The sequence below is a fragment of the Mesocricetus auratus genome, unplaced genomic scaffold (assembly GCF_017639785.1).
Source record: "Mesocricetus auratus isolate SY011 unplaced genomic scaffold, BCM_Maur_2.0 Super-Scaffold_100018, whole genome shotgun sequence".
Taxonomy (NCBI): domain Eukaryota; kingdom Metazoa; phylum Chordata; class Mammalia; order Rodentia; family Cricetidae; genus Mesocricetus; species Mesocricetus auratus.
In genome coordinates, this window is record NW_024429199.1 from 25,159,578 (window position 1) to 25,175,060 (window position 15,483).

A 15,483-nucleotide genomic window follows, 5' to 3' on the forward strand; every position below is an offset into this window, starting at 1 on the left:
CCCCACCCCCCCAGTCTCACAGCACTCAAAGCCACAGCCTACACATACTGAAAGCAACATACCTTTCAGCCTTGAGTTTCTCTAAGGAGTCATCTCAGAGAAAGAAAAGCCCTATTTGGTAAAGACATGTTCAAAACAGAGGTAAAACTGGAAACAGGTTTATGAAATAAAATAAGTGAGCTTCTATGTCAAAGACTTAAATCATAGACTATTATGACCCCATTTTTTAAAAAACGAGTAACTGCCGGGCATTGGTGGCGCAAGCCTTTAATCCCAGCACTCAGGAGGCAGAGGCAGGCGGATCTCTGTGAGTTCGAGGCCATCCTGGTCTACAGGAGAGCCTCCAAAACAATACAGAGAAACCCTGTCTCGAAAAACCAAAAAAAAAAAAAAAAAAAGGAATAACTGCTAAATATTCTATTATAAAAAAAAAAAGAAACTGGGTATAACTCTTCCTGGAAAAAAGAATCCCTATACATTTTTTATGAGAGTATTTTAAAGAATACATATTAGACTGCTAAAAAATGGCCAACTGGCAAAACCCCTTTTTCAACTGAAAAAACAAAACCAAACCCCTCACAAACAGTAAGGATAACATGAGTACCTCAGTTCACTAGACTCATTTCTGAGAAGCAAGTTCAGTTGCCTCATCTCGGGCATTTTACTCTACAAGATGTGCTGGCACAGGGAAGCTTGCTTCTCACAGAAATGTCAGAGACAGACACTGTCTTCTCAGGTGAACAGTGTGCTGGCAATGCTAAAACCCTCACAAAAAGCTCCAGGTACCACAAACACGTTCTCAGGAGCACATTAACAACTGGCATGACAACAGCCCAAAAAGCGCCACATCACTGTCCTGAACACCTAACAACTCATTCAACTTCCATACAGATCAAAACCCTCAGTGTAACGTGAAATCCTTTGCTAAACAGCGTCACCAATGCTATTAGGATTGAAAATTAAATATAAAGAGTAAATGAGCATAATGTTTCTGAAGGGTAACCTCAGTATGTCCTAAGCACCTAACAACCAACTTTTTCACCCAGCAGTTTCACTACAGAACTATACCTTTCAGGAAATAACTGAGACTGCACAAATATACAGTTGATAGTAGTAAATAAATAAGCAACTTGAATTCATGTGGCATTTGGTTAAGTTAAACCACCAGACACCTCAACAATGGAATACTATAAAACTCTTAAGGGGGTTGGAGAGATGGCACAGGGTTAAGAGCTGTATAACCTCTCGGAGGACATGAGTTCAGGTCCCAGCACCCCCTTCAGGTAGCGCACAACTGCTTCTAACTCCAGTTAGAGGATCCAATGCTCTCTTCTGGCAGGTATGCACAGGCAAACACATAATTAAAATCTTAGGAAGGGAATTCTACGGAAGTTAGATAAAGTGCTACATGCCTATAATTGCAGCATTTGCAAGGCAGAGACAAGAAGACTAAAAAGCCAGCCTGGGCTTCCTACCAAAGCTCTCAAAACGTAAGGAAAAGAGAGCCTGTGCCATGACTTTCTTTGTATCCCTCATGCTAGCAGACTTTCCTGATTTTTTTCCTATAAAAGGAATACAAGATAACGAAACACTGACTGAACTAAGTCTGATTTGTCCTTTTCTTCCCTTGTGTCCCTCACCAAAGTACTCAGGGATAAGCAGCATGACACAAGAATGCAAAGATTGCCAAAGAATAAAGTCATTACGTGTAAATATACGATCTAATTATACTTTAAAAAGCAAGGTCAATTAGGATTAAAAGAGAATTCTATGTAACATTCAAGCGACTCATATATTGTACTACATAATCATTAAGTAAAAAGCTTTAAGAGTCTAAAGTAAATTATTTTTAAATTAAGCAATTCCTGTTTCAATTTTTCCAGTGTAGGTGTACACATAAAGACAATCTTAAAACATCTGAGAACATTACAAACTACTTAAGTTTCTTCACCGAATTCAACCACTTCCTTTCAAAAAACTCCCACATAATATTAAACTCAAAGCCAATTCATTCTGAAGTTATCTTTACAAGATGTAAAATTCTTATTATTGTTTAAACAAAAATACCCAGTAATGGATAGTGAAAATTTTCCAAGAAAATGCATTTCCAATGGAAAACGAGAAAAGCTATTTACATGTGCCTGTTTTAACAGACTAAAAACAAGAACTACAGCAAAATGAAATATATATTTAAGTGCATTACCGAACAGCTACACAGACTCTCTGATAATCCTTCATTATAGCAGTTTTCCCACTTAGCATAGGACGAGGTGAAGGAGGAGAGACTGTATCCCCTATCAACACTCCCAGCTCTCCCATCACTCCAAAGACCAAGGGACAAAAGCACAAGGACAACAAAGGATCTCACCACTTGTCCTTCGGCTCTGCTTGCCTCTTTCAATTTCTTGACTCCTCTAGGAAAACCCTGACAGCTATGATCTAAGTATATTTTAAATAACAGCCTATCCGTCACAGCATGGTATACAGACACATTACATGAAGTCTGCTAGCAGGGCCACAACCAAACCATGGGATTCATTTACTTACTCATTTTAATGTAGGGCCACTCTACATAGTCCTGGATATCCCTGGAACTCAATATGCAGAGCAGGCTGGCTGAGAATTCAGAGATCCACCTTACTCTGCCTCCAGAGTGCTAGGATTAAAAGTGTGAGCCACCACAAATATGGCAAGGAAAAGATATCAGAAAACGAAAGGATCATCCCATGATTTAGTGTCTTCTCTCACGTATGCCCCTTTAACAGCTCACTTATACGAATGATAACAGAACTGTATGGACAACTCATTCTTAGGCTACATGCATTTGCTACTAGTATGTTTTAATATACATGTTAACACAACTATCAAAATTAAGACCGATGTTTACTGAAACGGTTAATACACTATTTTAGAAATTACACTAATTACTATAAAAGGTAAAAGGCAAGCAGTTTATGCTCTGCCTCCAAGGAAAAAACAAAATATTTACAAAACTGTGCTAGACATGAGCCTAGAACAGACTATAGCAAGGTCAAGAATACAAAATGGCCCCAGTTCAGCCCTACACACTCTCCATTATTCTTCACCAATGCTGTTCAAAAGTGAAATTCCAGCAGTTGGAGAGATGGCCCAGTAGTTAAGAATATGTCTGCTCTTGCATGAACTCAAGTTCCGTTCTGAGCACCCATGTTGGACAAATTGCTGTAACTTTAGCTTCAGGGGAATCTGATGCCATCTTCTGGCGCCATGGGTACCTGCATTCACATGCACATACAACTCCACCACACACACATACTTTGAAATAAAGCTAAGATAAACAAGTAGAACTCCCTCTTTCTCAAATAAAAAAATATTCAAACAGGCCAAGTCAGGTTATAAAAGATACTCTAAGAAAAATAAAAAATAAAAAAACCTTAAAAGTGATGGAATATAAAATATGAATGAGAAAAGAAAATGTTTTTATATTCTAGCATATGTACTATAGTAGAGATATACAGCTAAGAAGAGCTTAAAAATGAAAAGATTTTTAAAACAAGAGAAAGGCTGGAAAAATGGCTCAGCAGTTAATGAGCACGTTTTGTTCTTGCAGAGGACCTGGATCTGTTTCCCAGCATCCACATGGTGGCATACAGCCATCTGCAACTCATTCCATGCGGTCTGATGCTTTCTCCTGGCCTCAGCAGGCACCAGACACCCACACATACAGTATAGCCAAAGCACTCAAGCATATAGAAGAAAATAAAATCAAAGAGATGGCAGAAGAGGATCTGAAAGAAATCTCAGGGGAAGAGGAAGGGTAGTAACTCTGCTACGGAAATAAAAGCCACAACAGACTCAAACTAGATAGCTGTGCAAATGTGAAATGTTCCCCACAGACTCATCATTTAAAGAGAAGGTCCCCAGCTGGTGACAATGCTTGGGAAGGCTTTGAAACTTCTAGGAGGTGGAGCGTCGCTGAAAGTGGGTACTAGGGAACAGAGATAGGGTTTTATAACTTGGCCCTGTGCTTCTAGCCTCATGGATTTTACCCTAAATCATGAGCCCAAATACTCCCTTAAGTTGCTTAGTAGGTTCATCATAGAAACAATACTAATACATTAGTAACACACAAGAACAGAGCATCTGAGAGGTAGTCCAGCAAACAACGGACTCCATCTACCATTTGTCACAAAAATATAAGCCACAAAAATCATGTTCATGTACTAGTAACTCAAAAAATATTTTGTGATATTCTGAAAGGAAAAGGAACAAAAAAGGACTCAAGGTAAAAGAAAAAAAGAAAAAGACCAAGAGGGGTCTAATCATGAGAAGCCAATCCATTGAAAGAATAACCAAGAGCTGGATATGGTGAAAGAGACTGTGATTACACCACTGCGAAGGCTGAGACAGGAGGGTCATGAGTTTGAGCCATCCTCAGTTACACAGCAAGTTTTAAACCAACAACTGTAAACTAATTTTGTGAATATCATCTTAAATAAAATAAGAGCAAGAAGAATGTAGCACACTAGAGATTATTCGAGGTGCACTATCAGACTAGCCTGATACTAGAAAGTCTCCTAGAACACTAATCACGTAATACTTAATACTATCTGAAGCCCTCTGTATCCATGGAGAAGTGTCTTCTTGTTTCCAAGGATATTTTATAATCATTAAGCATCCTTTCTCTAAAACCTAAATTGGAAGGAAGCTATTTGAAAATAACCCAGAGCTTTAATCAGGAGGCAGAGGCAGGCAGATCTCTGGGAGTTTGAGGCCAGCCTGGTCTACAGAGTGAGCTCCAGGACAGGCTCCAAAGCTACACAGAAAAACCCTGTCTCAAAAAACAAAGAAAGTAACTCAGAAAAACAAAACAGTCTACAAAAATATTAAAACCTAACAGAAATTCAATCCTTAAAATGTATTAGTACAGTCCCAAGGTAGAGAAAAATTTAATATATGTCACAACAGGTCTAATAATAAACCTACCTCTCTGTAACGTGCAACGATCTTGGTAGGAAACCAAAATTATTATGTTAGCCCTCAATGTCACTGAATCAAAGATACGAAAGTTAAAAATAAAAAAAAAACTGTCAAAGGTATTAGACCAAGGAATTATTTCATATTAATTAACATAATAAATCAGAGCTTTCAAACAAAATGTCTTAAGAAAAAGGCAAAGTTGATTTAAAAATTGGGAAAAAATTAGAGCTGAGAGTAGTGGTACATACCTTGTCATCCCAGCACCTAGGAGGCTGAGGCAGGAATGTTATGAGCTACAGCTAGTATGGGCAACACAGTGAATTCTAAGCCAACATGGACAAAAGAATAAAAACTGTCTAAACTTAAGACATAGCAAAATGGAAATCAGAAGTGACAATTATTATAAGGACTAATTTATGTAGCATATAAATATATAATTATGTTTATAGATACATACACACACACACACACACACACACACACACACACACACACATCCCAAAAACTTACTGAAGTTAAAACAGAAAAAAGACAAAAACTAACAGTTTAAAAAAAAATACATATGGAAAGGCAACAGAAAAAGTCTATGTCTCCAGGCGTGATAATACTTTCCTATGGGTGGGAATAAAAGAATACAGTGAAATGCAGATGCATGCAAAGACATTAGGACCCAGGGTATTACAAAATTCTATCTGAATTCCAATCTGAAGAGAACGTGGCCAGGTCCAAGAGGAGAGGGAAGTGAGAAGAGGAAGCACCAGGACGTGTGTCCATGAGACCACACACGCGCAGACTAAATATATCAGTTACTAGAGGGCTTAAGAAAGAAAAGCAGAAAAATTAGGCAGAAAAAAAGAAAAATACATGAGTATTTCAGAAGATGTACTCTGGGTCTAGTATATGAAATATTTTAAGAGGAAATGTTCTGAATGAAGAAGCTACTTAGATGTCTCTGTAGTTCTTCCAAAAGCTAGAAGTCTTTTAAAAGCACTAAAGTGGGGGACTGGTGACTGAGAGGACGCAGTCAGATCCCCTGGATTCATGGATCCCAAATTTGGGTATTCAAATGTTCGCTACCGTATGTTTATAGCCCCCAAATCACTACTCAGGGCACTGCAGACATCGCTTTCAGACCTGCATGGTGCACTGAACAATTTGAGTCATCAACAGATAAGTTCCCAAGTGAGGGCAAACCAGCAACACTGTTTTCTTGTTTCAGCTCTCGTATTGTCAACATGTGCTTTTCACAGTTGATCTGGTGTCATGGTTTTCTATTATTGCCTTCTTGGAAGTAGAATACTAACATGCCTAAAATCCCTGAGCATCAGAAAATTATGAGCTGCTTCATGAAGACAGAGTGCACATCATTGAGGTAGTATGTTATGAACTATTTCACCTGTGAGCTCAATGTCAATATATGAATGAGATGCAATAATATATATTAAATAATGTATCTTTAATAGAGGCACGTGTAAAACAGTTTTATGCTGAGTAGTTGATGGGTCTGCAACCAGTGCCTTATCAGTGATAGGACACAGTAATCATACATTTCCTATAGAAAGAATGTCTCAGTATATCCTAATTCACTATTTATTTGCAGCCACTTAGTGAAACATGATTGTCCCAAACAAGAACTGACACTATCTGCATGAATATATGTACACATAAATGCTTACTCATATGGTAGACGGAAGCATGACAATTAATTAGAGGTAGCAGTCAGGGAGAGAGAAATCAAAGATGATGCTAGGTTTCCGATCTGAGCACCTAAGTACAGTACTGATAATGATAAGAAAAAAGCAAGGAAGCAGATAAGGAAAAGACAGATACCAGTTTCACAGTTATATATGGTATAACTTGCTAAATACATGTCTACATCTACCCTTTTGAAGTAAGAATCCTCAGACTGTTCACCTTGGCATGTCACCTGCATCTAAAATGCTCTGCTTTAATAGCACAACACAAGTCAAGCATGACAACACAGGAAATATATGCACTTAAGTCTTTCTCCTTCCACCATGATCTCAGAAATCAATATTCACCCTAGCCCCCTAACCTGCATGGCTAGTTATGTTTCTACATGAGTCACAAAATATCAAACACACACATACATACCATGGAAAATCAGAACTATAAATGATGAATATATTAGAAGAAATTATTCACACCAAGATGGGCTGTTTTGAATTCATTTATAGAGACATGAAGCAGTAGTATTCTCTGCATTAATTACAAAATACCATTCTGCAGTATCAAATTTCTATAGAAACTTCCAAGGTAAATAATGTTTTCATACTTGATTTAAGAAAACCTAAGAATTGTCTCCTCTTTCAATGAAGCTTTATAAAAATGTATATATACATTCAAAATGTGACAAGTTTCCACAGCTTGAAAATTACTTACATAATTACAATGTTTTATATAATTACAGGTACAAACATAAAAACTATCATAGAAATTCCTATTAATTCTTCCCTTTCTAGCCAAAATTGTATTTGTTTATACACATTACTAAAATAACAAAACAATTTCTAAGCTACTATAGAACTCATTTCATAAGCATATATATAAGTACATATTATAAACAAATATATATCATGTGTATATATATATTTGTGAACATGTGTTGACAATACATAATTCTTTTTCAATGTTATGATCCAAATATAACTTCAAGGCCAATCTAAAAGACAACAGCCATTTACAAACTTCTTTTTCTCTGCACTGTATTACTTTTCCTGCTTCCTTTTACATTCAAAGCACCTTCCTGACATTATCACTGGGGTGACAACTAGAAGCAAGATAACTCAGATACCAAAGTTAAATATAATAGTTACTACTATTTCTTTGAGAAAGAAAGGGTAAAGTATAAGGAAGAAAGGCTGAAAGCAGAGGGGGTAAGTAGGTGAAAAATAAGTGGGAAAGAAGGAAAAGTTAGAACACAAAGGTAAGTGTTCTGTACAGAACGAATTCCTGGTTCTGGGCAATCCATTTTAAGAACTTTGTCTTGTACAATGAAAATGACAAAACACCCTGGACACAATAGATCCTTTAAAGCACAAAGACATCAAAAAGCAAACCTTATCATTTTGAACATCTTTTCTATCGTTTTGAACTAATTTTATTGTATTCCCATGTAAATTGAGGCATTTGATCATAACACAAACAGAAATGGCTTTGCATGTCAACATGGATGTTTGAAATAGAGAATAAAGTAACCCTAACACACAACATCCCTGAGCTACCAAGACAGCAATTGGTCAGTGAGCAGCAGCTGGTGAACATGTAGTGTAAACATCCTCACAATGGCCTCCCTACCAATGAGCACACACCTCTCTTTGCAAAGGACCACAGCCCCTGGTGAAGACAACAAAGAGGCTTCTCAGTTACACCCTCTGAGTCGCAGAAACTATGACATTCCCACAGTCACAAGGGCAAGGCCTTGCCATGCACATGTCCAACAGGCCAGAAGCAAAGACAAGGAAAAAAAGGCTAGGAAGTCGTCTTAAAAAAAGAAGTAATGTATACATAATATGTAATAAACTTTCTACACCAAGAAAAATCTCGTAAGTGGTAGTTTCAATCTTAATCAGCCAAAAATGGGGGGGGCACAGTTCACTTAAAGTATAGCTAGCTCACAAAGCATTGTTTTTCTTCTTAAAATTACTGTCATAAAAACTAAAATAATACTATCACACTCTTCGTTGTGGATTAAGTAAGAATTTGTGGCTTTATATATAAAAAGAACCACTTGCATAGGGCTTAATCTATCAGAAGTTATAATGAGTTACAAACTCTCAGAATACAATTCAACTCTAAACTGGACATGGCCTATACATAACTCTAGTTGGTAAGTCGTGTACATTAGGTCAGCTACTAAACTGATGGAGGCAAAAGACTAGACAACCAAAGAGAAGCTGGTGGGAACCCAAATTTTAATGCTATTCCTAAAATACGTGTTCTAGTTTTTATAATCTCCTAGACATTACAAACAATGAAATACTCAGTTACAAATACAATGTGGGACTTGTGCTGTGGCTCAGTAAAATACTGGAAATGGCAGTATCATGTACAGTTAACACTACTGGAAAAACCTGAATACACTCACAACACACATTCTCTCTCTCTCTCTCTCTCTCTCTCTCTCTCTCTCTCTCTCTCTCTCTCTCTCTCTCTCTCACACACACACACACACACACACACGCACAAAATCAAGAAATAGTGAAACAGCTGCCAAAAAAAATAATTCCTACTGAGAGGGCAGTTATTCAATTTTCACTAAGAAATAACATTATGCCAGAAATATTAACACTAAGTTTTATCACTCTAGGAAAAAAAATCCCTGATAAGTAATTTTTTTTTACTCCAAAATCCTCCAGTGATGCAGGAATGTAAGTATCACCTGGAGACCATCCAGAAACACATTCCCAAGGGCTTCCCTCAGAAACCGACTCAGCCATCTGGAAGTAGCGACAGTGGCTATGTTTAGAAAATTTCATCCAGGTGATTCCAATCCTAGCTGAGGAACAGCACTGCAGAAGACTTACCCTTACTCTACTGACTATAAGCACTCTCATGGGATCACACAGTCATCGGTCGCAAACAGGAAGGGTTCATATCTCACCATTTAACGTATATCATAAATTGACAAAGAGATCTGGAAAATGACTTAAATAACATGCAAACATACTTCCAAACACTTTCTATATGTTTATTTTAAAGAGGATGCCTTAAAAGTCTATAAAAAATATAACGTATAAAAATAAATTATTTATTAATCCAGCTCCATGGTCCCTTAAAAGATTTTCATTTTATCATCAAAAATGCACCTCAACTGTATCTCATAGTACTTTCTAAAATCAGGAATTTCAAAAGTTTCTAATAGGAAAGTTTTAGTAGTCACCTAAACAAGATAATAAAACTAGGAATGATGTCAATAATACTTGAAAATATAAGCATATCTCAGCTACATTATATATTCTAAGAACAATTTTCATACTATGATAATCGCAAGAAGTTGCACATTCATTTAAGGAAAAAAAAGCACAAAAAATATTTCATAGAAGGAAATATCTCCTCATAAAACTTAAGAAAGTTGGTTTTCAAATGAAATATCAGATTCACTTCACAATATCATGTTTCCTTATGCACACTGTAAACATACACTCTAATGAGCTAGCAACTCCAATGAAACCAGTCATTACTCCAAGAAGACACCATAAAAAATTATTTTTCAGTGCAAAAACCCTTACTAATTTAGGTGGTTATAATGGACTTAAGACAATTTTAATAAAAATCACAATTTGAATCCCATAATATAAAATGAACCTACAAAGACATAACATTAAAATAAAAAGCCTGCAAGAGTAACGGAGTTTTCCTCTCATTACTATTCTCTAGTAAAAGCTTTCTTCTGATTAGCTTTTACAATGTCATCCGGGGATGCTGATTTGAAGTCAAATGGTGTTATTGCTACAAGAGGACTCATTTCTTTGTCCGACACATCTTGAACTTGTCTGCTATAGAGGAAAGTCTTGTAGAGGTCAAGATTGCGCCTCTTGCAGCTTTTCAGCGGGTAACGAAGACACAGCGTTGAAGCAAAAGCTGAAGGCCTAGCAGCAAGAGCCTTGGTCCATGCCAGAGACAAAGGTGCTTTCCTAGAGAGGGAGCCCTTTTTGTTTTTCTTACTATCCTTAGTAGAGTTGGAATTTTTCCCTAACTTTGAGGTTAGAACTTTAGTGTCTGATGCTGAAGCAACTGATGGGTCAACTACAGGCTTTGGAACAAACTCTGGAGTTTTTATCAGGACACTGAGATCAATATTTGAATCAATTCCAGGATTCCTCAACTCAGATAAACTGAGCTCAAAGGAATCGCTCTTAATCTGAGAGTTGTCTAGTTCAATTGTTTTTGCAATCAAATCAGAAAGGGACAAATTCTCCAGGTCTCTCGTGGGAGAAGCTTCAGAAAATGCCAAAGAGGACAGAGATCCTGTTAACTCCGATATCGCGTGAGAAGAGTAAGAGCGATTTGCCAGTTCTGACAGGGAAAGGGAACCCAGGCTAACAGCTGACTGGTTACACAGATCGGACAAAGTAAAGCACTGGCTCTGACTGTTTTCTCTGTGCTCCTCACACAGCTCAGCTAGGGATGGACTTTCACACTGGGAAAATGGTAAACTCTTATTCTTTACAATGTTATTCTTGGCACTTTTTCCGTCACTGTTTATACTGGGATTACAATTATTTTCCAATGAGCTAGGTAAGTGCAATGGGTTATTTAAAATTCCCAAGATGTTCTTCTGTACTGGAACCCCCAAAGAACCACTGGCTGCTATGCTCTCTCTCATTAAGGACTTTAAGTCTGGTATTCCTTTGAAAGCAAAATCCTCTTCCGGCGCGCACTCAGATGCTGGAGTCTGAGAAAGCCGACTCCGCAGACTGCCTGTGGGGGACAGTGCGGCTGAGGGCTGGCGTGCACAAGGATCTCTTGGCACATCATCAGTCAGGTGAGCTAGGGACAGCTCCTTTGTTAACTTACATGATTCTAGTTCCTTTTCACTTTGGGATCTGTCAAGTTTCTGTTTCCTATGAAGTAAATGGGGACTTGGCACCAGTGAAGGATTATATGATCCACATTTTGCTACTGAGCTAGAATAATCAGCAGATTTGCTACTGCTATCCAAATGATTTTCTGATTGAGGATAAAAATTTTGAACATTTTCGGCTGAAATTTCAGAAGAAGAAAATAAGACTCCTTACCTTACAAGAGCCATTAATGTTCAGATGGGCGAGTTGACATTTGCAGAAGACAGTCACAGCAGCCAAAAGGAGACATGAAATGAGGCATTTAATTACTAAGTGCTTATTGACCATGATATAACTAAAGTCATACTTGTTCATTATTTAGCAATAGGGAACATGAGGAGAACAAAAGAGGAATATTACCTCTAACAACCTAAGATGACCTTCATATTACGTTCACTGCTGTACATACTGGTAGGTAAATGTTCTAACTTTCATGAATTTATTGGGTCATAGATTTCATGAATGTGAAGCTCTATCACAGTGAAATTATTGTCATGATTAACCCAAGATTTTTTGTTTTGTTTTGTTTTTTTGTTATTGTTTTTCAAGACAGAGTTTCTCTGTGAAACAGTCTTGGCTGTCCTGGAACTCACTTTATAGACCAGGCTGGTCTCAAACTCACAGAGATCTACCTGCCTCTGCCTCCTAAGTCTTGGATTAAAGTTGTGAGCCACCTCTGCCCAGCTCATTACTCAACTTTTAAAACTTCTCTTAAAAAGTGAAAAACTGGGTTTATTTTTTTCTTTATTTTAATACATCAAAAACAACAGTCAAACACCACCTGTAATCTCCTGTGCTCTAGGGGCATATTAGTAATATAGAAGACATTACCATCATGATCAATTCAGAGCACTCCCCCCACACACCCAGAAACACACTGATTTCAGTGGTAGGCTGTGTGCAGAGGTCTAACCCAACACTGAAGGGCATATCAATGCAGCTAACAAATGACCACACGTCCACTAATAAAGAGTCACGCCAATTAACACACTGTATCTCAGTTCTCATGTCCACAAAATTCTAAGCCCCATACCCTAAAAACTTAACATTAAAAATCTATTCTTATTTTCTTACGCATTTGCTAAAAATGAAATGTAAAGAGTATAATTTTAATACTTAAATAACATGAAATTATAAATGATGTAAGTACAGAGGAATTTTTAACATTAATGGCTGGGTACTTGTTTCTGTCTCATCTCACTAGGTTTTAAAAAAGATAATAGTTTAATAAGAAACTAGTAAGAGCCCGGCAGTGGTGGCACATGCCTCTAATCCCAGCACTCAGGAGACAGAGGCAGGCGGCTCTCTGTGAGTTCAAGGCCAGCCTGGTCCACGAGAGCTAGTAGCTCTAGGACAGCTAGGGCTACACAGAGAAACCCCATCTCAAAAAAAAAAAAAAAAAAAAAAACAAGAAGAAAAATATCTTCTCTTATTTCTTTGTGCTGTTGGTTACACAAATAAACATGCATGCTATAACAAGAAACGAACACAGTACTCAAGTTAAAAATCCCCAACCTAGGGGGCTAGAGTTGGCTCAACAAGACCACTGCCGTTCTTCTCTGACCATGGACAAGGTTTGGTTCCAGCACCCATACAGTGGCTCACAATCATCCTGAACCCAGTTCAGGGAATCTGACACCTTGTGACCTAATACATGTGTCATGCATACATGTGGGGCACAGACAGAAACTCAGACAAAGCACTCAGATACATAAAATAAAAATTTTAACAAAATTGCAAACTAGAAAGCCAATTGATAATAAATGAGCTAACGTTTTCTCAACACAAACTACCTTTAAGCACCCGGAAGAGCTCATGGAGAATGACTGAAAGCATACCTTTTGATGCCTTTCCTGCAGACACCACTCTTTCGCTCTTCCCCTTCAAATTCTGCACATTGTCTTGTTCCAGAACCACTGACAGAGCCTTCTGGACATCAAACTTGTTTCTCAGAACTGCTTCCGTCAGTATGTCATCGGGCACAGCATCTCCCAGGACCTCTCTCATGTGATCAAGGCATGAATAAAGTCGAGCTGAACACAAAACAGACAAAAAGCTGTACTGCACAGATCTTGAAAGAGCTCCAGATCTTCACATTTGACCAGAGAATTTGAAACTATATCTAAAATTTCCTTCTCTTTAGTGGAAATTGTATGTTTTACCTACTTTGTACTTGTCTTCTTTACAAAATACAAATGACATTTTTAGACAGTGATGGTGAATTTCCGCCATTCACTTTTACCATGCATGGAAAGGGAGAGGGACTGTGTGACTATTTCAAACTTGTTGGTGAATCCAGTCAATCACTAACTATATTTCTTACATGTCATAAATCACTACTTTAAGTTTTTTTCAGACCAACAAGCTCTCCATAGCCAACAAATATCATCCTTTAAAACTGTCAAAATAATTTAACATAAAAAAATCAAGTTCAAGAAATAAAGAGGGAAATGAGCATTAATTTTTAAAGCCAAATTTAAACCTGGGGTCGAACTGCCTAAAGATTTTCATTTTTCTTGTAACTAAGCTATTATAAAAAGTCAGTATACCACTCATCAGTCTTCCTATCTTTAAGAGCTGCAACGGGACCAGGTACTAGAGACTAAAGAAATACTCATTTGCGTATTAACAGCACTTGGCGATTTTCACGTTGATCATATCCAATCCTCACAGGAACTGTGTGTACCAGACATGTCACAGAATGCAATTTACCTGCACTTTATAAGCTTCTACACTGAACGTCTATTATTAAGACTTTCCTTTGCAAAAGCTATACTGCATGCTTAACTGCACTTTTTAATTACAAAAATAAATTCCTCAAATACCAAGACAATTCTGCTTTGCCTTGTGCAAGATTTACACAGGCTTTCTCTGTTACTTGGAAAGTAATGTGTGTTAGATTAATATATGAATCACTGAAATTGGAAGGCAACACTTGGCAGAGCTAACATCAGAACATCAGTAATTAATCGTAGGATCTATTCCCTACACATTCATAAAGAGTAAAAGTACGAAGGGGGTAAAAAGTGAAGGCTACACAGGCAGGCTGGCCTAATTAATCCACAGTCTATCCATGTTCTTATAAATAAGACTTACCAATAAGGCCAGTCAGATTTAGTATGTTAAAACAGTACCTGCAAAGCACTTAGTTAACATGGGTCACAATTATCCCTGTCATGTAAGTAGTTACATGTCAGGACAGAAAGTTAGTCTTCTTTCTCAAATGTAACTTGAACTTCCATAGGTGTTTAATCACTGACAGCAGAAGCACACATTGCAGAAAGGGGCTTTTACTCTATTCCTACCTTCTTATCCCTCAAGACTATGCTAACACAAAGAAGCAATCAAGAGCGCACTCACCAGCTCTGTAATCCATCAGATGTTCAAGTGAATCTACAGAGTTTAATTCTATTTAGGTAGGAAAACTTGAATTTCTCCTACTTTTTCTAGTTTTGGATATTTATACCTTTCTACTTATCCTAATTTTTGTTAGCACCTGGCATTTAAAACAAATATTTATTTCATATATATGAGTGTTTTGCCTTCATGTATATATATCCACCATGCCTAAACTGGTGTCCCAGAAGTCAGAAGAGAGTATCTAGTTCCAGGGAACTGGAGTAATGAATGTTTATGTTATGTTGGGAACTGAGCCCAGGTCTTCTAGAAGACCGGCAAGTACTCTTAACCACTAAGCCTTCTCTCCAGCCCCAGCAGCTGATGATTTGTTAACATATTCAAAGATCAGCTTATACACCCTCCATTTCTTTGTTTCCAAATTAGCTATAAACGATCAATTAAAAGCATGTATAAAGTCCAACTGCAAGGGGAGAATAAGGCAGCTCAGCCTCACCCATTCTCCATAGACAGCATTACTCACGTACCTGGCCAGCTCCGCTCCCTATCAGTCTATGGTGTGAGAAATACTTGAAGCAAT

General features: G+C 37.5%; 1 protein-coding gene across 3 annotated transcripts in view; it reads right to left on the minus strand.

Moving 5' to 3' along the window:
* Positions 1-15,483, minus strand: part of Hbs1l (HBS1 like translational GTPase) — a 67,126-nt gene that overhangs the window by 40,340 nt on the left and 11,303 nt on the right. Inside the window, exons 4-5 of one of the 3 annotated variants that reach the window (XM_005065825.4) lie at positions 13,385-13,579; positions 7,135-11,715 (exon numbers count right to left, since the gene is read on the minus strand). In XM_005065825.4, coding sequence (XP_005065882.1) covers positions 10,349-11,715; positions 13,385-13,579 — 1,562 coding nt within the window. In that variant the 3' untranslated portion in view covers positions 7,135-10,348. Of the gene's footprint in view, positions 1-7,134; positions 11,716-13,384; positions 13,580-15,483 lie in introns of those variants that run through there. The other 2 variants (XM_013110178.3, XM_040758151.1) reach the window with 2 other exon arrangements.